Genomic DNA, 25,959 nt, shown 5'->3' with positions numbered 1-25,959 from the left:
AAGGTAGGATCATGACTGTAACACAAAGGTAAATGTAAGGGGGGGGGGGAAAAATCGTTAATTCTATTGATGTTACCGTATCTAAGACATTTTCAGCTTTACAGTGACAAGTGTCTTATATTCTGGGCCCTAATTCTGCCAACAACAAAAAAAAAAAAACAACAAACCCCAGATGTCTTGTGTGGGGAGAAGCCTGGCCTGACTACAGATCCAAACAATATAAGAAAAGGTAGCAAACAAATCTCTATGGTTTCAGTCTTTTCAGCCTGAGCCTAGAAGTCAGTACCTGTGGGATAAAGAAAAGGGCAAAGGAAGGTAAGCACATGGTGTTAACTTGTTCTTCCAAATACTAGTGAATTAACCATATTTAAATTCTCATGTGCTAATGCTTTATCTAGGTCTGCTTACAGGAGGGGGAAAAAAGAACCAGGTTTTTGCTTGGATGTCTCAATTCTTTCTGAGCATTATAACCTAGATATGAATAATTACAGTCCTATCCTACTGTCTCTATGGAATGAAACTTTCACTCAAGCTGAAAAAGGCTTGTTTTAGGCTCCCTGGATTTCTTCAGCTGGGCTGGCTCAGACTGATTCCCACCTCCATAGTCTGCTTAGGCTACAAGGGAAAGGAAATTCTTTGATCTCTTATAAGAACAAATAAATTCTTTTCCCTTTTTTGGTACCTGCTATATCAAGCTCAAATAAAAGTCTCTGCTTGGCAGGCAAAGCAAATCTTCCAAGCAACACTCAATTCCCGGAATGGCCTGAAAAGATGAAAGCATTTCTCTACATATTCTGATACAGAGTATGACTACTAAATCCCACTACTGCTACTGCGGTAAGAGTGCAGTCTATTCCAGCTCAAGTGCTTTCTTTACAGTCTGAACTTTCTTACTATTTTTAACAAGAACTAAGAATGCAGCTATCAGCTAGCTGCCTCTCAAATGAGCAGCTTTACTTCAGCATGAATACAACACCCCTTTTAACACCTGACTGGATTTTCAAATGTGTTTTTTTTCTTCCCTTACTGACATAAGGATGGGAAGTGCAATTAAGTCTATAGTACACCACTTGCTGTGTTTCTGGCTCTGAAAGAGCTCTGATAGTATAAAAAAACATTCTGGAAGCACAGAAGCAGAATAGGCAGGAATGAAGAGGAAGACTCGGATTTAATTATCATATTTAACTTACACATAAGCAAGACATGCACAGTTGCAGCTGACACCAGTGGCTTGGTTCTTTCCAGTGAAAAGTAATACACAGCATACTTTCACCACCCTTCAAAATTTTTCATTTTGAAGTACCAACACTTTACTTAGTAATTGAGTAAAGCCATTATAAGAATGCAGCAGAAATAAAATACAGTATTTTTTTCTGGAAAAAAATTATGTATTTACAGAAAACAAAGTACTGAAGGAAAACATGACAAATACATCATCATTCAAAGTAGAATTTTCACAGAAATTTGCATTTGAGATGTTGGCTAGTACCAAGAAGTTTCAAATCTTGCAAACTAAGACCCACCTATTGGCTACTGCCATAACATGGAGGACTTGCAGGTGCTGGATTGAAGAAAAATGTGTCTGGATTCTTGCCTGGATGTGACAGATGTTTTTCATTTCCCCAAAAAGACAACAGTGAAGAGGGAGAGTAATGACATCATTATACCAGAACAGAATTTGGAAAGATTTCTGTGTAGAAAACACTAGCTGTTAGTAGGAGTAATAAGCCCCCAAGGCAACTAATTTCTATTTTGAACTGTTTGGGACAGCTTTAGACATTAAATGAAAAGGGATGCCTGGATGAATAGATACTAGGGAAAATAATACCCAGCCCACCTCCCCTTAGCTGAATGACATGTCACATTCATGATGCAACTTACACAAAACTGATACACAAAAAGTTATTCAGCAACAGTATGAAAATGAGCCACATAAAAGTGTAAAAGAAAGTTTCCACATTTCCAGATAAATTCAGGGGATTTTTGGAAGAATTCCATGGGATACAGCCCTGATGAGAAGAAGGGTTCACGAAGCTGGTTGATTTTCAAGGATGTTCCATCCCCACATAAAAGAAACAAAGCAAAGATGGAAGGATGTACCCATACATGAAAAAGGAGCTCCTGAGAAAAGTCAAATACAGAAAGGAAGCATACAAGAGGTGGAAACATAGAAGAATATAGACAAACTATTTTAGCACACAGAGATAGGGTTAGAAAAGCCAAAACCCACCTGGGGTTATATATGGTGAGAAATATGAAAAGCAAAACTAAAACCTACAGTATACCTATAGGTATAAAAGCAGCAAGAAAGACTCCAGGAAAAACATGATCTTGCTGCTAAATGGGGCAGTGAAATTGGACACAAAGGGCACAGAAAAGGCTGAGGTACTCAATGCTTCTTCACAACAGTCTTTAATGGTAAGACTGAACTTCAGCAACCCCAGGTTCCCAAGACCACTATTAAGTCTGGAGCAAGGAAAGCGCACCCTTGATGGAAAAACACTTGCAAGAGCTGGTCATGATGTCATTGCAAGACCATTTTCAGTTATCTTGGAAAAGTCACAGTACACAGGGGAGGTTTCCAAGGACTGAAAGAAAGCCAGGGTCATAGAATCAAAAATAATAGTATGCTTTGGGTTGGAAGGAACCATAAAGATCACATTGTTCCAACCCCTTGTCACAGGCAGGAACATCTTCCACTAGACCAGGTTGCTCCAAGCCCTGTCCAACTTGGCCTTGAACACTACCAGATATTGGGGCAGCCACAGCTTCTCTGGGCAACTTGTGCCAGGGCCTCATCAGCGTCATAGAAAACAATTGCCTCATCTAATTTAAATCTACCCTCTTTCAGCTTAAAGCCATCATCCCCTGCTCTGTCACTAGTTGCTCTTATAAAAAGCCCTATCTCTAGATTTCCTGTAGGCCACCTTTAGTCACTGGAAGCTGCTCTAAGGTGGCCCCAGAGCCTTCTCTTCTCCAGGCTGAACCAGCCCATCTTTCTCAGCCTGTCTTCATGGCAGAGGTGCTCCAGCCCATTCTGCGACTTGGGCAGTGTGACCGGAGATCTTGCTAGTGAAACTTGCCTCTGTCTTTAAGAAGTAAGATCCATAAAACACAGGTCAGTGAACCTCACTTCCATCCCTGAGAAGGTGATGGAGCAAATAATCCTGGAAACCACTACCAGATGCATAAAGGACAAAGACTGTAGCAGTCAGCCTAAATTTATGAAGTGAACATCATGATTTACCAATCTGACAGCCTTCTACAATACAGTATCCAGCTTGGTGCATGAGTAAAGAACAGTGGATGATATCTACCTCTGTTTTAGAAAGGTTCCTGACAGTCTCACATCACACCCTTACAGATAATCTGACAAAGTAAAGAATAGGTAAGTGGACAGTAAGACTGAAAAATGGTGAAGGGTCAGGCCTCGAGGCTTTGCAACCAGTGACACAAAATCCAGTCACTAGTGGTGTATCCCAAGGGGCAATACTGAATCCAGTCATGTTTAATATCTTCATTAATGACCTTGATGATAAAACCGGATGTGTCTTCAACAATTTTGATACATGATATGATACAAGGTGATACGAGACTGGGTGGAGTGCTTGTTACACCGGATGGTTGTGCTGCTATCATTCAGAGATAGCAGCAGACTGGACAAATATGCAGACAGGAACCTCATGACATTCAATACGTGCAGATGTCAAATCCTGCATCCAGGGAGGAAAAAGGCCATGGACCAGAAGAGACCAGGGACCAACCTGCTGGAAGACAGCTCTGTAGAAAATGACGCAGCACTCCTAGTTGCTACTAAAGGGGCAGAAATGTGCCCTTGCAGCAAAGGCAGCCAACAGCAACCTGAGCTGCATTAGGAAGAGTGATGTTAGCAGGTTGAGGGAGCTGATTCTTCCTACCAGGCGAGGGTGAAAGAGCTGGGACTGTTCTGCCTGGATAAGAAAAGGCAGAGGGGGATCTTACGAATGTGAAGAAATACCTGATGGAGCCAGGGAAAAGGACAGTATGGAAGTCAGACTCTTCTCCGTGGTATCCAAGAATGGGGAAGACACAATCACTGCAATCCAAAATATGGAAAGCTCCGTTTAAATCTCAGAGGAAACTTTTAGTCTAATAATGCTCAAATACCAGAACAGGTTTGTAGGTTGTAGAGATACTCACAGCCTGACTGGACACAAACCTGAGCAACCTGTATATATGACTGTTTTAAGCAGGGAGGTTGGACTAGATTAGTTCCAGTAGTCCCTTGTAATCTCCATAACTGTGGTACTTAAAGCACAGGAAAAGAAATTAATTTGAGAAAATGTCATTCAAAGAAAAAAACAACCCAAAACCAACCCACAACAACCCAAACCCAGGCAATTCTTATTTGCGGGTTTAATTTTTGTATCACCTTTTTTTAATAAATGTAATTTTTCTACCCCTCCCATTTTATATACCGTCCCTTGCCCAGCACAGATCTGGTTATGTAGTGGGATTTGTTTAAGATCAACACCACTTATAGTGACATTACAGATAACTGAAAACTGACAAAATAAATTCTTTGATAACTAGCTCTATAATTTATTAAGCACATTTTTAGAAATTCAAATACCAAATACATGCTTTCCAGTTTGCATATACAAATCATATGCACAATTAAAACATGCAAAAGGGTCATCCAGACAAAAGTCAATGTGCTGTATTTTCTCAAAATTTATTCGCCAGTTTTAGAAGGAACAGCCACCATTGCTAATGAAAACTAATTTGGAGAAAAAACAAATAGAAAATTCTTTTCTCTATTCCTGTAAAGTGACAGCGTCACGCTGGTTCTTAACTCCAGCCAAAACTTCTGGAAGTCTTCCACCCTGCACCTATCCACTTAATAGTGGGTGTTTCCTAGCAAAAATGCACTACATACGAAGCTTTGTTTAATTACAGCATCTCTTGATACGCCCGCTCCTTACTTGGTATCATTTTTACAGTGCTACGCTGTAGATTGACATACCTTGTATTCATATTGAAATATAGAAGCACAGTGAATAAAATGTGTACTAATCAGAAATAATATACACTACACAAAGATTAAATTACTATCTTTCATTTATTTTTACAATACTTTTTCCTTGTGTACGAAGTTGTGGTCCTAGTATCTGCTCTGCTTTGGAAGGAAGTTCTTACCTATACAGCTGCATCTACAGCTGCTGGGAACCTCTAATGCGGCTCTCTGCTTCGTGACTGCACTATGTCTGAAGCACAGACTAGCAACTGAGATGAGACAATAACCTCACAAAGCTTCTCCTTTCAAAACAGAGCAAATTCACAAATTCAGAAGTTTGGAGGGCTACATTTGATATTCCTATCTTGAAGTGTGATTCACTCTCTGCCTTGTATTGTACCTCAAGCCTGTGTTTGTGCACGAAGTTTTCATACTGGCTAGGGAAGTGTGAGAGATTCATACATGGAGTCTGACCTTAGAACCTGCTAACAGAAGCAACAAAAACTCTAAACTACTTTCTATTCTTAACTTTCTGGGACAGATTCAAATACTAGCTGATGGGATCACCATATAAATACTTGAATAGATGATCTCAGCTATACCTCTTTCTGAACTGAATACTGCATTTGTGCAGAAACTTAGGCTAACCTGAAAATGCAAAAGAACAGACAAAATCCCGTTGGCTCCCACAGCCAACATCCACTGAAAATGAATGCCGGTCTGTTTCATCTAGACACTGATAAAAATAAGATGGAAGTATCCCTGAACTAGTCTTATTTCAGGCAAAATCCTCTGTATCATGCCTCTTGGGAATGAAGGTATTACCTCCTTATATATTAGTGACTCCAGAAGCAGTGAAATATTTACTGTTGCCAAGGGACTTTTCTTTCATCAGATATTCAAAACTGAATAAAGAAAACCAATGTATAAAAGTCAGTAAGTATGAAAAAGCAATCCTTTAAATTTAACAGTGAAGGAAAAACACAGAACAGTGAAAACTCATTTCCAAAATAACTTGCCCTAACAGAACTGTACCAAAAATCCAGTTGTAATTTATAAGACATTAACCAAATCTGTAGATGAAGCCTGTGAACGCAGTGCCTGAGCGTCAACTGCATATCAGCACATAATTGAAATTCAGCCTTCATCATCACTGCTGCTCCATGCGTCTTCATATGCTGGATTTAAATGCTGTTGAGGCAGAGCCTAAAGAAAACAAAAATTCACTTAGGGGTTTGCTTAATTAGAAATACTAAAATCAAATAGAGGCAATGCTTATGGCATTTCTCAAATTACTATATGAAGACAAACTGTTGTGTCTCTTATGAGTATTGGATGTTTTTTAGCTACTTATTTAGCATTCTACTGATTAGAGACAGAATGAATGATGAAAAGAAATAATACTCTATTTAACTCATATTTCTACAAAAGAGTATCTGGAGCACTGACTAGAAGTGTTTGGTACAAAGCACAGCAGATGGACATTACTGTGTTTGTTTTGTATCACTGATTTTAAGTCATTATTTTGTTGGCCCAGCATAACTGAGCATACTGTCTCAAGAAGCAGCCCTGACCTCTACCCACATCAACAAACATTTCACACTTCAGACCCCAGGGTAAAGCTAAAGGGTTTGTGCAGCTAGGTAATGCACTGAATCACAGTGACTTGGAGTAGAACTTTTATTTCTATCCTGGATTGCTGGTCATATAGGCACTCAAATGGTTGTTGCAGTACATGAGAGGGATCAGGAACTAGTGGCCTTGAACAGCAGAAATGCTTCTCTTCAGAGGCGATGCTCATCTAGACATTCGCAAAGAGCAGCTGTAGCTTAACAGATTTCAACACAATGGCACATTTTACATACCTTCATCATATCAATTTTAAAGGGGCAGTTCTAATCAGAGCTAGGTAAATAATCTCACTGCTCTCTGGTTTTTGTTTGCATACCAAGAAAAAAAAACAATTCACACTCAGCAAAATTCTCTGTTATATCAAAAATATTCTTTTTAGGTCAACTGAACACATCTTGGGTTTGGGGTATCTAAACTTTGAATGCTATTTTTTTTTTCTTCTTTGCTCAAGTATAGGATAGTTTTGAAACAGGTTGTCTTCAAAGCAAAATAAGCATTTAAAAAATTTTATCCTTATTTACCCATCCAAGATGGAACATTTCAGAAATTTTGAAAAGTAGAATTTTTGTATTCTATGATCCAAAACATTCACATAGTTTGTTTTTTTTGACATTAGCACAGTTTGCCAGATTCCAGTTCCGTTAATGGCTTCAGTTCCTTAAAATCTGTAACTTTTCCTCTTCCAGCTGCTCACTGAAATGTTTATTGTCCAGCTCTAATACTAAGAGAGATAAAGTACTGTTTTGGAAACCAGTGTTACAGATTATCTTCCTAGTAACAACCTGAATTTCTTGCCTCAGGCACTAAAATAAGCTTGCTTAGAATCTTCTTTATTAAATTTCTGCATCAAAATGTTTGTGTATGAAATGCAGTACCCCTAATTTTACTGTTTAATGCACAGCATGTTCTTAAACAACTTAAAATCACAGTTTTTGGCAGCTCTCCAATTCTTAAATAGCATAAACTACGGAAAACTGTGTGGATATTAAGGAAGCTAAATAGACACTGACAGACTGATAACCAAATTACAAGTACTACTTTCAAGTAACTGAAAAGTGGGAAGTTTGCTAAAGATATTACAGACTCTGAAAGAAAACACCCTCCTGAAACTCCATGACAATTAAAAATTCCGCAGAAATAATAGACAACTCTCCTCGTAATTAGGAATTATTACAGATTTTGATGGTAAAACACAATTCCTATTTAATTTACACACCACCTCTCCAAGTATAACACCTGTGAAAAATATAGTTCAAGCTCACAAATTCATTACCTTTTCAGAAACATCATCAGGAACTGGCTCACGAAGAGCTGGTATCCATGCAAGGATATTGCGATCTCTGCTACCACTATAAAGTTCCTTTAAGAAAGTAAGCAAAAATTACTTTTACATGAACTTATTGAACAGTGACATAGATATAATGCTGGGAATAAAGATGTCTGAAAGATTTATTTTAAAATAAAGATAAAAATACAATCTCTAATTTATACTGTAATCTTGATAAATGGTATTTTAAATAATATGCCACAATATAATTTTTCCCAGATTGCTCACAAAGAGTACTACCCACATTTAAGCAAACTTCACTGCTTAAATTCACTTTTATTCTTTGCTCTCTCATATTTCCTGAGAAGACATTTCAAGTTAGGAAGCTTAAGAAATGATTTATGTTCAATAGAGAAGAGGAAAAAAAAGAGTGGGGGGGAAGAGATTTCTTATTATAATTAAAAATATGAATCAACTCAAAAGCATCTAGTAACACATGTTAAGATTACATACATATGGAACAAAGAAACAGTAAGTAAAAGTTTTTTCAGTATGCCTAGGGAAGAAAAAGAACAAATAAAGGACATTTTGAACCTTGTACTCTGTAGAGAAGGCAGAGATCAGAAAGATCAATTTATTATTTTTAATATAACTAACTATGGTAGCAACTAAGGACTGAGATCTGACTGTGCAAGGCACCCTGCGAACACATGGAAACAAACAGTCTCTACACCAAACAGCTAACAGTCAAATACAGCTTAATTTTTTTCATTCTTTATTTAATGAAACACAGACTTCTCTGCCACTTCAAACTAAGGAAATTTTGCTAATGAGAAATGCTTCACCAACTTTGCAGTAAATTTTGCACTAATAATGCTTTCATTTTCCAAAGTACTACTTAAATGAATGTGGATAAAGATATTCTCATATGCCTTCAATCTTGAATCATACTCCTGCATGTTATATGCGATGTCTGATAACATGTATTTCCATGAATTTAAACTGCCTGAGTGAAACATAAAAGTATTTTTTTGGTATTTGGGCTGACAATAAGAAAGCTTTACTTTAAGCATATTGGCTTTCACACTTAAACTAACAACTCTGTGCATATGGGCACACTACTAATACATTGATTCAATGTAATGTCAATAAATTATTTCAGTTCTGTCTTTGCAGAAAGTTGCTTTATTATGCACATTTAATTCTAGAACTGCATGAATTACATAAAAAACTCTAAGGTCTTTGATATCTGAAATCTTGAGTGATATCTGCATTATAATTGTTCTGTAATAGGGGAGAAACCAACATATAAAGAAATATTATGCTGCTGTTCCCACGAGATCTTCGGCTCCATTCCTGTTGGGATAGTCATTGTGTCTTTTATATTTTTATCCCTTTTGTCTCATGCATCTCTTTCCATCCTTGTGTTTTCTCCATGCCATATTCTCCAGTTCTGGTGTCATCAACATAAGTGACACAGAGCTGTTGGAACAAGTCCAGAGAGGGCCACGAGGATGATCAGGGGCTAGAGCGCCTCCTGTATGAAAACAGGCTGAGAAAGCTGGGGCTGTTCAGCCTGGAGAAGCTGTGTGGGACCTCATAGCAGCCTTCCAGTATCTGAAGGGCCTACAAGTATGCTGGAGAAGGACTATTTATTAGGGACTGTAGTGATAGGTCAAGAGGTAATGGGTTCAAACTTAAACAGGGAAGTTCAGGTGAGATACAAGGAAAAAGCTCTTTACTGTGAGGGTGGTGAGGCGCTGGAACAGGTTGCCTAAAGGGGAGTTTATGCTCCATCCCTGGCACTGTTCAAGGAAAGGTTGAACAGAGCCTTGAGCAACGTGGTCTAGTGTGAGGCATCCCTCACACTAGGGTTGGAACTGGATGGTCTTAAAGTCCTTTCTAACCCTAACCATTCTACAATTCTATGAATTACACTGACAGTGCAGGAACTTAGTGCCTAATTCCTATAAATACTCATTTATGTGGTAATCTTCAAGACAGCTGACCTTGATTAAACTGGTCCCATGCATTAAGTTGTTCTTACACAAAACACATGCAAGATTAGTGTTTATTATTTTATGAGAAAAATATTCTACCTATCTTGCTAAAGACATGTCAAAGTTACACCAACACACAAGTCAAATCCCACTCCATCATGTCAGTAGTCTACTCAAGCCTCCTGTCTTTGAAAGGATACAGATTATCATTACAACTTCAAAACCTCTTCCCACACCAAATTCTCTGCTTGTAAGCAATGTCAGTGACATCAGCATACTTCCATTTAGTCTTTATTACCACTTGTCTCACTTTCTGATCCTGGCATTGCAAGATCATCAGTTAATATTCACTGCATTGAGTAATATTTACAATTAATGATTACAGCCTGAAAGGGTGACTCATTCCTAAAGTTAGCCAAAAGAAGTGCCAGTATGTACATGATGCAGTATAAGATATACACATACATGGTACTACATGTTTATGGTACAATATATGGAAATATTATGCTTTAGGACTCCAAGGAAAGATTGCAAATGAAACCTGATTTAACCAGTTATGTTTAGTTATTAGCCTACCACTGGATTTGCCAAACACCTTTGTAAATGTCATTGGTATGTCTTGAACAATAGAAGTATCTATAAATTTAAAACAAAATTGTTTCCTGATGCATGCCTAATCTTATGACATGTTATTCACACATGGTGATTTACGCCATTCCTTGTCTGTTTATTTAAATTATTTTAAGCAGCTAATATGGCACAATGGTACCTAGTATATTACATCCAACAGTAAACATCATGTAAGAGATTGCACAATGAAGATTACCTCTTCCACACCACCCTTGAAATTACCGACCTCCTATTAAGTTAATGGCTCTTATTAAAGGGTCAAATTCTGCAGTTCTTATTACTCAAGCAGACTAACATCTTATTAACTTTACAGAGATATTTACGTAAGAACAATTTAGGCCAACAATAACATATTGGATTTTATGGCTCTATTCCAACCTTCTCAAAAGAGACATTAACTAAACCTCACACCATTCTGTGGAGATAGCACCACACAATACCTCAGACACAAACCTGCTAATTAATTTGGACCTAAAAAACTAATATCATTGCACTGCAAATAGGTAGTTGCTTATGTATCAGTGATCATATTTGATTATATGGTTTTGAGCAAACAGAAGAAGCTTCTCACCTCAAGTATGTAATTGGTGGAAAGATGAAGTTCCTTTTAGAGCCTACTCCAGGTATGAGTTAAAACTAAGGTAGTAATTAAAACACAATTAATGAACAGAAAGAACATAAAGGACTAGCAGCAATCAGAAGTTCTGAGCAAACAAAAAAGTAGTAAGAATGTCTAAGGACCAAATGTGAGGGTGGGTAGGACAAAAATCACTCAGCAAGGTTAAAGACAGCAGAAAATGTTTAGAAGACTATCAATACAAGAAAACTCTTAACAAGAGACTCAATACTAGATGGAAATGGTAGAAACTATAAAGAAAACTTGTAGGCCTTGTTTCCTATGAAGATAGTGTTCTAATTTCAAATGTGCTAATAAGTGCTAGAAACCACCTACTACATATTCCACCACTAGATGCATAACTTAGAGAAGCTTAAAAGAGTAGACCAAGCAGAAGTCTTCTTAGACAAGATAATTATGTTTTAATATGTTTTGAAGCACTATGAAGTTAGAAGTAAACCAATATGCCACTTGGGCAAAAAATAAAGTGGAATGATACAGATACAAGTGAATTAACTAACTAATATTTCTTTCATTCTAAAGAAGACAATGGAACAGGTGATCAAACAATGCAGTTACTGCAGAGTTAAGATAGTTCAAACAAGATCATTCAACATGGTTTGCTACAAAGCAGGTTTTCTTAAGTAAGACTGATTTTATCTACAACTAGTACCTGAAAATAGAAACGCACAGCTGCGAATAACTTTCAAACATATTGACTTAATGTTGCTTGCAAGAGTAAAATAAAACAGGTTACTATACATTTTACAAATTGCTGCATTCTCAGAAAAGGAATATTAACTGGGAAATCAGAGTTTCTATTGTAAGTAAATGAAGACTGATGGATGTACTTAATTGTCTCAAGACAGAATGAGCTAACTAGAAGTACAGGTGTTGAACACAGTCAAAATAACACTACTACTACCTATGGTGTTGGCACACTGGCTGTAGCAATGTTATTCCGCCAGAGTTTAATACAACTTAATGCAGTTTAATACAACTAAAAGCAGAGTAAAGAAAAAAAATGAAAGAAAATCCACTTGTGCTTCTAGAACATAGAACTGAACTCTGAAAAAGCATGACTCTGAAAGAGAATCAGGAACCACAACAGGTATGTGAATCAAGTGTTTGTCAACATAAACCTATAGTCCTAGCGGCTGACGCAGTTCTTGCGTGAGCATGCACACGAGTGATCTTTACTAAAAGTCTTAAAAGTCAAGATAGAGACACTAAAGACATTTGCATTTCCAGGGCCAGAAAACATGACTTGTAGTGAGATTTAATGAGCCTCACCTCTTCAGCTTATCAAAAAGAACACCAAAGATGACTTAATATAAACACACTAGCAATTTTGTTGGGAAACTGTTCTTAAAAATACAAAGGGCTTTTTAAACTAGTCAAGAACAGTGCAGAAGAGATATGCCTTAGCTATAATGTGACTATTCCACCTTTCAGTGGATCTCATATCTCACTGCCTATTCATGCCAGGCTGCCTTCCAGGGCTAGCAAGGCTTATTAACTTGGGTTCTATTGGTCCAGCCGTAAGATGTGTGGAACTTTCAGTGAAGTCCATATCAGTGACAGGGAAACGTTATTTCAGTTAAAGTTCCTGGACTCAAAGCAAGGGCTACCAGATTCACTTCTGTGATACACTGTATGAGAGGTCATGAAAACATATCCATATGCCCTTTCTGCTTAATATTTCAGAAACAGATGAGAAAGGAGAAGCTGGAACTTAAGTGCAATCCTCAACACCTGAGGGCAATTATTTAAGAGCCTTAAAAGCCATACTAACATCTGCCCTGCTCTTGCCATACCACAATCCGTAAGAACAATCTGTTGCAATGTATCTCATAATAAATTAGACAGTTATCCCTAAGTCTTTTATTACAAGAGAAAGGTTCACCACAGGGGAGAGAGGGAAATAAATAAATAAATAAATAAAGGCCTGGGAAAGGAAAAAAAAAAGGCTGGCACCAACCTAAGTCTTTGCAATACTACGATATTTCTTAGATGAAATGTTCTCAGCTTAATTTAAGAAGCTCACCATGTTCCCAACGCTTCATCCAAACTGCTCATAGATTTACTGACTAGTATAACTAAAGGCATTTGAGCAAGATCCTCTGCAAAGTACTTGAGAGGTCCTCAGGACTGACAGCAATGTTAGTACACTTCAGCTACATGTACTTCTCTTTCTAACTATGATTAGTGTTGGGTATCTCAGAGAAAGGCAAATGCCTCCTCTTCAGTCTTACAGAAAACAGGCAAAAGCTTTAATGCATACCATTTATTAATGACAGTATAAGCCAAAACAAATCATATAGGTTTATTGAAAATTTATGTATGAGACAAAATGCATACTGGAAGGAATCCAAGATGGAAAGGGTCCTCCCAATAACTAAGGCAATTTTTCTTGCTTGACACACAGGCCACAGAACTCCCTCTTATGTCAAGATCTTTGATTAGAGCATATTACTGTTTGGCAATCTGCATAAATGCTTCAGGTTGTCTGAAATAGCTTGTACTTTACTTACCTGAAAATTAGGCTGAAATACACAGCAGTTGACAGCAGTGTAATGCCCTCTAAGCATAGTTATCAGTTCTCCTGTGAAAACTGTGTAAACAGCAATGGTACTACCATATGGTACAAAGGCAAACTCTGGATCACAGCCACAAGAGACGGTGAATTTGAGTCCCTTTCTGCTTTCATTGCAGACTTTCCCATAATTCACCTGTAAAATGACAGATTATTCAGTTAGCTATTAACTAAAGCTACAGAAAATGACTTTACAGTAAAAGGTCAAATTAATTTCTTCTTTAATACCCACTACAAGTAATTTTAAGATTTGCAATATTACAACTCTTGAGATTTCCAATTACAGACGTCTATCATTTTTCTGTTCATTAAATTTCACTCTCCTTAATATCAACCTTAAAAAAAAAAAAAAAGAAAAAAAGGAGAAAGTTGTGTCTAAAACCAAGGAGTTTCACACTTAGAAACTGAATTTGCACAGGCTGTTGTGTGCCAGATCTACACCAAGCACCTAATCTACCACTGAAATTAGAAGTGGTACAAAATAACTGCCTCAGGTATTTTCCTAGATGATCCAACATAATAATTTTTCTCAGATATTTAAAGAACTCCCTATGCACAACAGTAGGTAAAACATAAAATCATAGAATAGTTTGGGTTGGAAGTGTTCTTCAAAGGTCACCTAGTCCAACCTCCAGCAATAAGCAGAGACATCTTGAACTATATCAGGTTGCCCAGAACCACATTCAGCTTGGCTTTGAATGTCTTCAGGGATGGCACATCAACCACCCCTCTGGGTAACCTTTGTCAGTGTTTTACCACCCTTCACTGTAAAAGTCTTCCCCATGTCCAGCCTGAATATCCCCTCTTTTAGTTTAAAACCATCACCCTTCATCCTGTCACAACAGGCCCTGCTAAATACTCTCTCCCCATCTTTATTTTAGGCCCCTTTTAAGAACTGAAAGGCTGCAACAGCGTCTCCCTGGCATCTTCTCCAGGCTGAAGAAGCCTAACTCTCTCAGCATTTCTTCATAGGAGAGGTGCTCTAGCCCTCTGATCATTTTTGTGGCCCTCCTCTGGACCTGCTCTAACAGGTCCGTATCTTTCCTGTACTGAGGACTCCAGAGCTGGGTGCAGTACTCCAGGTGGGGTCTCACCAGAGCAGAGGGGCAAAGAAGACTGGTACTGGAAGCTCCTCTGAGGCCTCCCCAGAGCATTCTCTTCTTCACACTGAACCCCAGCTCTCTCAGCTGTTCCTCATGGATTACTAAGATACAGCAGAAGACGACTAGGTAGTACTGAAAACAACTGAAGGGCAAGCAGAAGGATGGCATAAGTAAAGGGCAAAGCAAAGAGATTAGGAGAAAGACTTATGAAGGAGAAACAAAGAATAGCTTGCTAAATTATGGTCTAGTTAAGCGTGTGTGTGGGGGAATAAAAAACAACAGCAACAAAAAAAACAAACAGCCTATCTTCTAGCCAAAGCCAAATCACCACTGAGATACTCAGTACTGCTCCCTATAAGGGAAGCTAGGATAAGAGCAAATGCTACATTTCTAAGCCCTGGCCTGTGACATGTGAGAAGCCTTGAAAACAGAAGTACTGTAAGTCATATAGCTCATTAGCATCTGTTTATTTCAAGCTCCAATACAAACAATCTCACCAAAGGCTGAAAGTGAAAAGTTTCCAGACATGCTAGGATATATTCCAGTTGGATATATCAGTCTAATTAGGTCCTATCAGACATCAGGAACGCATACATGAGAAAATACAGAAATACATTAATGAGAACAACATAGCTTACCTCTAAGCAAAACAAAGCATTAGAATTTTGTCAAAACTTTCTTCCATGAAGAAGTTCACTATGAACACCTTAAATTCATATATTATGATTTAATGGTAGTATTCCTTCTCATAATGGTGTTTTAAATTAAATTCATTAATATTACATAGCATTATATACAAAATATTTTGTTCTCAAATAGTACTGTCCTACAATACTCTTTCTTATTAATTTCATATTAATTTCTTACTGTCCTCTTAATTTCTGCTGCAAAAAGCAGAGATCTGATTACACATACAGTTTAGCGAAGCTCTCTAGGTCAATTTAAAGCTTCTTGCTTAAATCTCAAACAGGAAAACTGCTTCCTTCTATTTGATTCCTGCTATGCTCAGTGAATCAGGACTTCCTATTCTTTTTATGATAAAGGATGTATGCAAGATACACAAGACTGCAACATTAATTTCTCTTACTAGCTGAAATGATCCACTAGGCCCCAAATTCAGCTCATTGCTAAAAACATTAAAAAAAAAAAGAAAGAAAAAAAACTAAAAAACCCCCACCCCACACTGAGATCAAAAGGACTGGCACTAGTAGGGAAAACAAAGGCACTATGATATGACATGTACATGCATTTGTCTGCTGGTGCCTTAAAATTAGTTTAAGCAATACCTCTGGGCCATCTGTGAAAAAACAGTACTCTGGACACTATAACTCTAAACTTTCAAAATCAAGGCAGGATATCAAGCTATTCCACACCAAAAAAAAAAAAAGTAAAATAGCCTATGAAACAAGTTAACAAACTAACAGGCACAAAAAACTAGAACATACTGATCCAGCTGGTGACAGGAGAGTGAACAAACCTTATTTTCTACTTTTGTGATGGTGATTACAAGACAGGAAGATGTCTGTATATGAAGTCTTGAGAACAAGCTGGCAAATACGGGTAGCAAGGAGATAGAAAAGTTCTTTCATTTAAATGTCTGTAAAGAATTATTCTTGCTGTGTTCTGAAACTCAGCAGCAGAATTAAAATATTACTAAGGTAGAGTAAAATCTCTTCCTTTTCTGCTAGCAGTGACAGACCATAACCACACCTGGCTACAATCCCACAGAAACTGAGTTATCTATGCATATTTTGAAAGAAGAACATACTATATTTACTGAACAGAAAATTAAAACAGGAACCTTTAGCAAACAACAAGGAATAGGAAGGGCTGGAAAAGCAGCGAAGATTAATATTCCTCCCTCCCCATCTGGTTGTAATGAAGATGTAGAGGAATAAATACCTTTAAGATTGCTACAGGATTTCACAGAAGAGATTTCACAAAAATACAAAGCTGCAAGAAAGCCAGGCAGTCAATCAGGTATGGACAACTGCCCTGTGGCTAGCACACTGACAACTAACAGCTAAAAAAAGTATATAAACATTTCTACCATTAGTCACTACATATTAAGACTTTCACTACTGTCTGAAGTGTTTTCAGCTGCACTCACAAAATGAATTTAAAGTTATGTCCTGGGTTCAGCAGTAGCAGTCATATTTCTCCTTCTTAGTAGCTGGTGCAGTGCTGTGGTTTTGACTTTCAGACTGGGAACAGCGCTGATAACACCAATGTTTTTAGTTGCTGCTCAGTAATGTTTAGTCTGACCAAGGACTTTCTGAGTCTGATGCTCTGCCAGGGACGAGTGGAAGCCGGGAGGAAGCAGAGGCAGGACACCTGACCCAAACTAGCTAAAGGGGTATTCCACACCACAGTACGTCATGCCCAGTATATAAACTGGGGGCAGTTACCTGCAAGGCCTAGATTGCTGCTTGGGTCAGGCTGGGTATCGGTTGGCAGGTGATGAGCGGACAGGTGGGGGGCGGGGTGGGGGTGAGCGAGCAGCTGCGTGGCTGACTGTGCTTAAACCATGAGAAGTTACCATATTTAATCTTTAAGTAGACCCAAGTTCTTGATACTCTTTTTTTACTAAGTAGAAATAACAAAAGAAATAACAAAAGAAATTTGAAAAAATAAAAGCTCACTCAATCTTCTAATGATAAGATTAAGCAGCTATACCCTTTATGAAATGAATATCCAAAGTCGTAATGACAATTGCACAAATTATAAATCTTCTAAGTAAAAAAAGGCAAGTAAAGCTTTACTTAAGGAAGTAAAAACATAACTGAAGATGCTCCATAACTTACTAATGTATTTTCTCCAGTGAAGCTGTTCCAGAGTCGCATCCGATCATCTGTACCAGTGGTTAACAGATGAAGTCCATCATTTGTATAGCATAAACCATTAACTCTCCCAGTGTGAGCACTGTTTGCTGTAGGAAAAAAAAAACACAAACAAACCAACCTGCTTCAGATTTCTGCAGAAGAATTACTATTTGTATAAACATTTTTATTTCAATGCATAGTACTGAAAATGTTATTTAAATGTCAATGTATCAGTAAATTAATAATTTTAAACTCTTGGTTTATAAAAGTGTCTGTCTGGCGATCACTCGCTAGTGGTGTTCCTCAGGGCTCAATTCTAGGGCCAGTTCTGTTTAATATATTTATCAATGATCTGGATGCTGGAGCTGAATGCACCATTAGAGTTTGCTGATGATACCAAACTGGGAGATGTCTTGCAGAGCAATCTAGGTAGACTGCAGCATTGGGCAATGAATGGGATGAAATGTAACACACCCAAACACCAAATTCTGCACCTAGGACAGAGTAACACAGGGCACAGTATGAACTTGGAGAAGAGTGGCTGGGGAGTGGCCCTGCAGAAAGGGACCTCTGGGTGCTGGTTTGATGCTAAGCTCAATAGGAGTCAGCACTGTGCCCTGGCAGGCAAGAGGGAAAACCGTACCCTGGGTGCACCACACAGTATGCCCAGCCAGTCAAAAGAGGTGATTCTCCCACTGTATTCAGTGTTGGTGCAGCCTCCCCTGGAGCCCTGTGTGCTGTGCTGGGCCTCACCATTAAAGAAGGATGTGAAGGCCCTCGAATGCCTCCAGAGGAGGACAACAAAGCTGTTGGTAGCGCTGGAGGGCATTTACTGTGAGCAGCAGCTGAGGACTTGGGGCTTGTCTAGTTTGGAGACAAGGAGGCTGAGAGGTGACCTCACTGCTCTCTACAGCTTCCTGAGGAGGAGAAAGGGAGAGGGAGATGCTGGGCTCTTCTGCCTGGGATCCAGTGACAGGACACATGGGAATGGTTCAAAGTTGCACCAAGGAAGGTTTAGATTGGACATTAGGAAGCATTTTTTTACTGAAAGTGGTCAAACCCTGGAACAGGCTTCCTAGAGATGTGGCTGATGTCCTGAGCCTGTCAGTGTTTAAGAGGCGTTTGGATAACGCCCTTAATAAGATGCTTTAGCTTTTGGTCAGCCGTGAGGTGGGTAGGCAGCTGGACTAGACAATCATTGTAGGTCTATTCTATATTTTTTATAGAGTACTATCAATTAACTCCACTTAGTTCATCCTGCAGTACTGCACATTCTTACATATATTCAAGTAGCTAAATTCAACCCAGTGCTACCAAAGCAAACCTAATTATGATGCCCATAAATGAACTCCCTGCAAAATGGACAAGGTATCACTGCATTATACTGCAGTACACAATTCAGACATACCTCTTAGGTAAGAAGTGTTAACTGTTTTCCAAAGACTTTATTAGAAAAAGTTAGCCACATTTAGTTCAGCTAAGCTACGTTTCAATGTATTTAATATCCTAGTCTACGTGATTGCCATTAGATTAGTCAAAAATTATCTTGAATATCTCAGAGAAATAAAGTTGCAAAGAAAGTTGTGTTTAAATAAGACATCATGACACTCAAAGGAATGGCACCAATTATCTTGTGAATTACATAGAATTCAGATTTTCATAAAACAATCTGCCCAGATTTTTTCTTATTTCATAATCCATAGATTTCTTTAGAGCATTTTCATCTCAGTAATTTCTTGAATTTCAATAAAATTTCAAATTGTCAAAACCAAACCTTGATATTACAATTTATACACCAGAGAGATTATAGAACAATTATCAATTATTAAAGCAGATACTTACTGCTATTTCATGTCCTCTGACATTTTAGAAAATTAGTTTGACTTGAGAGTTTTACATGTATTTTTCTACATACAATTTAAGTTACACGTACAAGTGAGACAGAGTTGTACGCTTTAATCACTACAATCTATGCTACAAGAACCCCTTTGTTCAGAGGCATGAAACAGCTCCTACTCTACAATTCAATTCCAAATACTACGTACTTTTACCTGAAAGCAGCAATGGCTCAAGTACTTTTTCGGCCTGACAAAATTATGTATTTTTTGTCCAGAACTGACAAAAATAATGAGCTATAATTTTAAGTTCAAAACCTTCCCTTTGAATTAGGGTTGGGTTTTGTTCAGGCTTTGTTTTGTAGGTAAGGAAATGTGACCTGAAGATGAATAAAAATATTAATGTTGCATTTAGTAACAACTGATACAAGGCACCATTAATGCACATGACTGCACTGAAATAAGAGTGTAATTTAGCTTCCTGTATAATGAAATATAATCATAAATTTATACTCTGTTGTATACTTTATGTAGTATAAAAGGAATACAATTGATTTTACAGCACCACATAAGAGAATATTCTAGTCGCTTGCAGGGAAAGCAAGACTAATTTAAACAGGAAAGGAAATGTGCTTTGGTGGGTTTTGTTTCTCCTGTCTGTTTTTAAAAAAATGGCAGCTGACAATGGGAACAGCTTTTGGGACAATGGCAGAAATTAGAGACAATCCCTCCTCCTCCCACAGATTCTCAAAGTAATACTAAACTTTTTTGTAATACTAAAGAAATTTCAGGGTTAAATGCAGCTGCTACTTCTGGGATGGAATGTGGTTAGCATGCACACAAGGTACCCTACAACAGTTCTTCAGGCAACCCTGCAACCTTAGCACATGCTACAATAAACCAGAGAGTGGAGCAGAGTGAAGACACTGTGGACAGGCTATTACAGTCCCTGAAGGTAAAGGAATAGGAAGACACTATGTACTGATAAATCTCTGAGCAACCGACAGACAATGATTATAAAGTGAGAGAATTTCACACCAAAATATGTATGACTAGAGACACCCAAGCTCCATAGGTGTTTAGTTAAAACTCCATAGGCATAAACTTTAATATATAATTACAATTCCATAGTTATTTAGTTAAGAAATTAAAACCTGTATTATCGTGAAAGACCCTGAAAGGATCAGGAGACCTGAAAAACAATAGTGAGTCACAATGAGAACTGACAGCTGGAGAAGCTTTGGCTTCTGTAGGCTGACAGAAAAACAAGACTGAGAAAAACTAGACTAATGAACCTCTAATCAATAAATAGTCTCACTGAAGTCTGCTACATCCTGATAACACCAGGATAATTGTCAAAATATTTTTCATGAGTCAGAAATAGAAGATTAGGTGCCCTTTTGGTAAACTTCCCTCATTACAACCTCATTTTAACACTAAAAGTCATACCCATAGGTCCAAAGACCCCTGCCAAGGTCAGGAGACCCTCCTAGGACCATGCATAGTTAGGCATTTAATAATGTAATCCTTATGCACATTAGCAGTAAAAGGAGGTAGGGTGGTAGTGTGGGAAGTTACTAATTGACATTAAATCATATAAGTATGCAAAATTAAGGGAGTGTGTGTGTGTCTGAAATTAGGGAAGACTCCATTGTAACTACTGGGATCAGTTGATGGTCTGAACCAGTCTTCTCCCCCAGACAGGGACACTTATTGGCTAAGAAGTGTACACATTTCTCCACTTTTAATGACTGGATTTTAGCTTTATGCATTATTTTGAATGGCTTTATATATTATTTTCATGTTGCTTATTTGAGTTAGTATATTATATTGTTGCCAGAAACATTTGAACCTTAAAACTGTCAAAATTATATAATAAAAGTGCTCAGTTAAGATCTATTTTGTCTTGAGCTTTCAGATATTTAAATTGGTTAAAAAACTTAGAAAATTTTTAACTTGATGGGTGAATCTGTTGCTGTGTACTCTGAATAAGAGAGTAGGAATCACCTTCTGATATAGTGTGCTGTCCAGTGGAGTGCCTGCAGAAGACTCTGATAGCCTAATCAGCTAAAAGAGTCTCAAGGGTGTTGTTGTTCCTGGGGTAGTAATAAATGCATCAAACTTAGAGGTGAAGGGGTGAAATCCTCCCCCTTATAGGGAGATAAGCCTCTCACTGGGGTAAAGACACCACCTTAACATGACACGGCTTGCAAAATATGAAACAATTGCCTCATCTCCAACAGGAGTGAATTCTTTTGTCCATAAAACAGATGGCAATTTTTTCCCATTTAAGGGGGGGAAGCATTTAGAATGATACAATACCACTGCCAAAGACATCTCTCTAAGCAAGATCCCCAATGACAAACACTGCCTCTGTAACAGAAGTAACTGAATAAAATTCAATGGCTGGTGTCACACAATAGACAATAACTGGATTATCACTACTGTCCTTTGCTAGTTTTAGCACTCAATACATCTACGAAATATGAGACTACTTCTAGCTACCTAAAGATTACCACCACTTATATTCTGTATTACCTGCCTCCGAAGATGCTTTGGACTTTTCTCCATTGTGCTGATCAAGTGTATTCAGACATCCAGATGCTCTCCTCACGTCCCATAATTTCACTTTACCATCTGCACTAAGAAAAACAGATTTGCGTACATTAAGGAAATTGTATGCACTCTAGTTCAGTAACTATCTCAAGCCAACCAACCTGCACTCACCCTGGTTCAGCAACTATTCTGAACTACATATTATGCAGTCACAATCAAGCCAATAGTTTAATGAAAATATTTTTGTCAGAATTCAGACATGAATTTACAATTACTCATACACATACCTAGTACACTACAGGCACCTAAGTTAAAAGTGAACCTTTTTTTACAATACAATATACTTGCCTCTTTGTTAGTAGCACAATACTCTTACATGCCCACACAGACTAGAAATAAACTTGCTAATTCTTCTGTTGAGTAAACCGTAGCTACAGACTCCATCACTATCTGTAACGATTGTCTGGGAACTAAGGCTCTTGCTATCACAAATCTATAGTATGACTGCTACAGAAGTTGGCTGGTGACATGTAGGCTGGACAGGTCTATATGCTTTGCTGTCATACAGGTTTTATGCTCTGTTCTCACGCACTGCTATGGCACAGAAACAGTGATTCTTGCTTTTGTATAAACTTTCTGGCTTTGTCCACCAGGGTGGCACAAGGAGAGAAACCCCAAGTTTCAGGCTGCTGTGATTCATTCTGGTTCCCAGGTCACCACACGTTCATGCTTTGCTAACCCTTTGTCTTTGCCAACAACAAAAGTAATGGTAACTCTTGGGACTACATACACACAGACTGCAACACTGCAGGCAGTGCACTTTGTAAAGCACCTTGAAGTGCAGTTTGATTTAAGCATTCCAGTAGTATAATTTTGTATGCATCCCCAAGATTCCCAGTTATAGATGAGAATTAACAGAAAATACTATTTCCCATGCACTAAGTCATCAGTGTAGATATATTTAGTGAAACTATTTGGACACTTCCCAGCAACTTAATTGTCCATAAAGAGTGCAGTATATGAGGAATATAAATAGTATATTAAAACTGATCAAAGCAAAACTGTTACTTATGTTCTGTATTTGACAAAGCTAATGACTGATTTATTCTTTTGTGCTCCCCTGTACACTACAGACCGATTCTATTAACTTTCAAGTGATATTCCAACTGAGTATGCAGACAGCATATTACTTTACATCAAACAAGTATTCTAGGAACATGAATAGAGATCACAGAACCATAGAATGGTTTGTGCTGGACCGGACACTAAAGAACATCTCATTCCACCCCCCTGCCATGGGCAGGAACACCTTCCACTAGACCAGGTTGTTCAAAGCTCCATCCAGCCTGGCCTTGAACACTGCCACAGATGGGGCAGCCACAGCTCCCCTGGGCAACCTGTGTCAGTACCTTATCACCCTCACAGTAAAGAACTGCCTCCTAATGCCTGTATCTGAATCTATGCTATTTCAGTTCAAAGCCATTACCCATGTCCTATGCCTAACTGTCCTTGTAAAAAGTCACCCTCCAGATTGCTTGTAAGGCCCCTTTAGGTACTAGAAGGCTGCTATAACGTCTTCCTGAAGCCTTTTCTTCTCCAGAGTGAACAAAACCAACTCTCTCAGCCTGTTTCCATAGCAGAATGCTCCAGCCCTCTTATCATCTTTGTGACCTCCCACTGCACTCACTCAAGCAGGTCCACGTCCCTCTTGTGCTGGGGCCCCCAAAGCTGGATGCAGTGTTCCAGCTGGGATCTCATGAGATCACAGCAGAGTGGGAGAATCACCTCTGCTGACCCGCTGACCATACTTCTTTTGATGCAGCTGAGGATAGTGTCTGGGCTACAGGCTCATACTGCTGGCTCACGCTGAGCTTCTCACCAGTTAACACCCCCAAGTCCTTCTCCTTAGGGCTGCTCTCAATCCATTTTCTGCTTAGCCTGGATTTGTTCTTGGGATTACCAGGTACAGGACTTGCACTTGGCCTTATTGAGCTTCGTGGGGCTTGTACTGGCTCACCTCTGAATTAAGGGGTTTGACATCAGAAGGCAAAGGTATGCAATTTTTATATCAACTTAGTTAAATTTCACTCTCAAGTTATCAAGTTATAAAATGGCCATTCATCTCTGCAATTCAAAAGAAAAGACATCCCAACATGAAACTGGGTAATGTCACATTATAATTAAAAGCTAAATTATGCAAAACTTCTAGGAAAGTCAAGAGGATCTTTTAGACTGAAAAAATAAAAGGCCCAGGAATATCAATATACAATCTATATTCACAGAAGTACTTGCAGCTTGGAAAGTTATTACCCATCAGCTAAGCTACCCAAGTTATGCTCTTTGATATTAGCAGTGGCTAATCAGAATGGTACTTTGAGCTAAACATTTTACTTTGTTGTAAAACACATCAGCAATATGAGTGCTAATAAACAATAAAAACTAAGTGTCTTAATAATGTTCTATCATTTTCATATATATTTAAATCCAATTACTATTTCAGAACCCTACAATCTTAAACAGGCGAAGTTCAGATTGCATATAAGGAAGAAGTTCTTTACTGTAAGGGTGGTGAGGCACTGGAATGGGTTGCCCAAGGAAGTTGTGAATGCACCATCCCTGGTAGTGTCCAAGACCAGGCTGGACAGAGCCTTGGGTGACATGGTTTAGTGGGAGGTGTCCCTGCCCATGGCAGGGGGGTTGGAACTTGATGATCTTAAGGTCCTTTCCAACCCCAACTATTCTATGATTCTAGTAATTTGGATCTCAGGCTTTTTTTCTAGGCAAGACCTACAAAACTGTGACTAAGTTAAAGTAAATGATGAAAATAAACTTGAAAAGTGCATTTAAACTGTAAAAAACACAGAAAATGAACATATAAAGTTCTACCATCAGACGTTTTTAGCACATGTCACAGTCCAACAACACCCTTACCTTCCTGTTGCCAAAACATATTCATGACGTGAGGACCAAGCCACTGCCAGTACTTCCTGCCTGTGACCTAAAAGTTAAATGAAAAGGCTTATACACACCATTTTATTTAACTAACTAAAAGTAAAAGCAAGTACTTCATTTTATAGAACCCACCAAACCAGAACAATTATCTAAACTGTAATGTGAATTCGAATTTTGTGAAAGCGTATTGTTTTGTGCTAGAGGTTGTTTCCTTTCTTCTTCTTGTTCAAGTGGAACTGCAATTTACTTCTAACACTTTTATGAAGTTTTATGTTTTCACTGGTGTTTTCATATGCAGAAGGTACTTTCCAGTTCTTTTTCTTCAAATCCTTTCAAAATGTTTAATAAAAAGTACATTTACCTTATGTACTTAAGACTAAAACTTCACCCAGCTCAAATACTCTTGTCCTGAATACGGAATATTTTTACCTTAATTAGGTCTGAAATACTAAGACATTAAGATAAAATGTCATGCCCAGTGCTGCTTAGTGGATAACTAATATGTATTACGTACATAGATACACACGCTTTGAAACCTGGTAACTTTTTAAAATGATTAATATAATTTCATAAATAGAGGCAATGGGAGTGTAAGGTGTCTTAGATGGAAAGGTGGTAATCATGCTTCATGTAATACTAGAAATACATTGTTGAAAAAAAAAAAAAACAACCCTAAGTTAAAGCAAATAGAAGTTTAATAGAGTTTAAAACTATGTGAACCACCTTGTTCCTGGCACATCTTCTAGTAGCTGGTTTTCCATTACCTGAAATAATCTAAGGACCGTGATGCCCGGGATAATGGAAAAAATATCCATAACACAGATACTACTGGATACAATTGGAAGGCTCACGGCAGACACATTTGGATCCATTGAGTAAATTACAGACAAGCATTTACCTCTATTTTGGCTGCTAGAGTTAGTCAATGTGAAAAAATGTTCATATCTATTTTCC

The 25,959-nt window shown here is 38.1% G+C and overlaps 1 protein-coding gene across 5 annotated transcripts in view; it reads right to left on the bottom strand.

Moving 5' to 3' along the window:
• Positions 1–5,927: 5,927 nt before the first annotated feature.
• Positions 5,928–25,959, bottom strand: part of ERCC8 (ERCC excision repair 8, CSA ubiquitin ligase complex subunit) — a 31,219-nt gene continuing 11,187 nt past the window's right edge. For 4 of the 5 annotated variants that reach the window (XM_061351147.1, XM_061351151.1, XM_061351149.1 and 1 more), the window contains 6 exons: positions 24,985–25,051; positions 22,036–22,139; positions 17,645–17,769; positions 13,676–13,873; positions 7,902–7,988; positions 5,928–6,202 (listed from right to left, as the gene is read on the bottom strand). In XM_061351147.1, the coding sequence (XP_061207131.1) occupies positions 6,134–6,202; positions 7,902–7,988; positions 13,676–13,873; positions 17,645–17,769; positions 22,036–22,139; positions 24,985–25,051 (650 nt within the window). In that variant the 3' untranslated portion in view covers positions 5,928–6,133. The remainder of the gene's footprint in view (positions 6,203–7,901; positions 7,989–13,675; positions 13,874–17,644; positions 17,770–22,035; positions 22,140–24,984; positions 25,052–25,959) is intronic. The other variant, XM_061351148.1, reaches the window with a different exon arrangement.

Source organism: Neopsephotus bourkii, unplaced genomic scaffold (genome assembly GCF_033783945.1).
Source record: "Neopsephotus bourkii isolate Nb327-2 ecotype Australia unplaced genomic scaffold, CSIRO-AGI_Nbou_v1 NB_559, whole genome shotgun sequence".
NCBI lineage: Eukaryota > Metazoa > Chordata > Aves > Psittaciformes > Psittacidae > Neopsephotus > Neopsephotus bourkii.
Note: the sequence above shows the minus strand (reverse complement) of the source record. Positions and strands in the feature narration are given on the sequence as shown.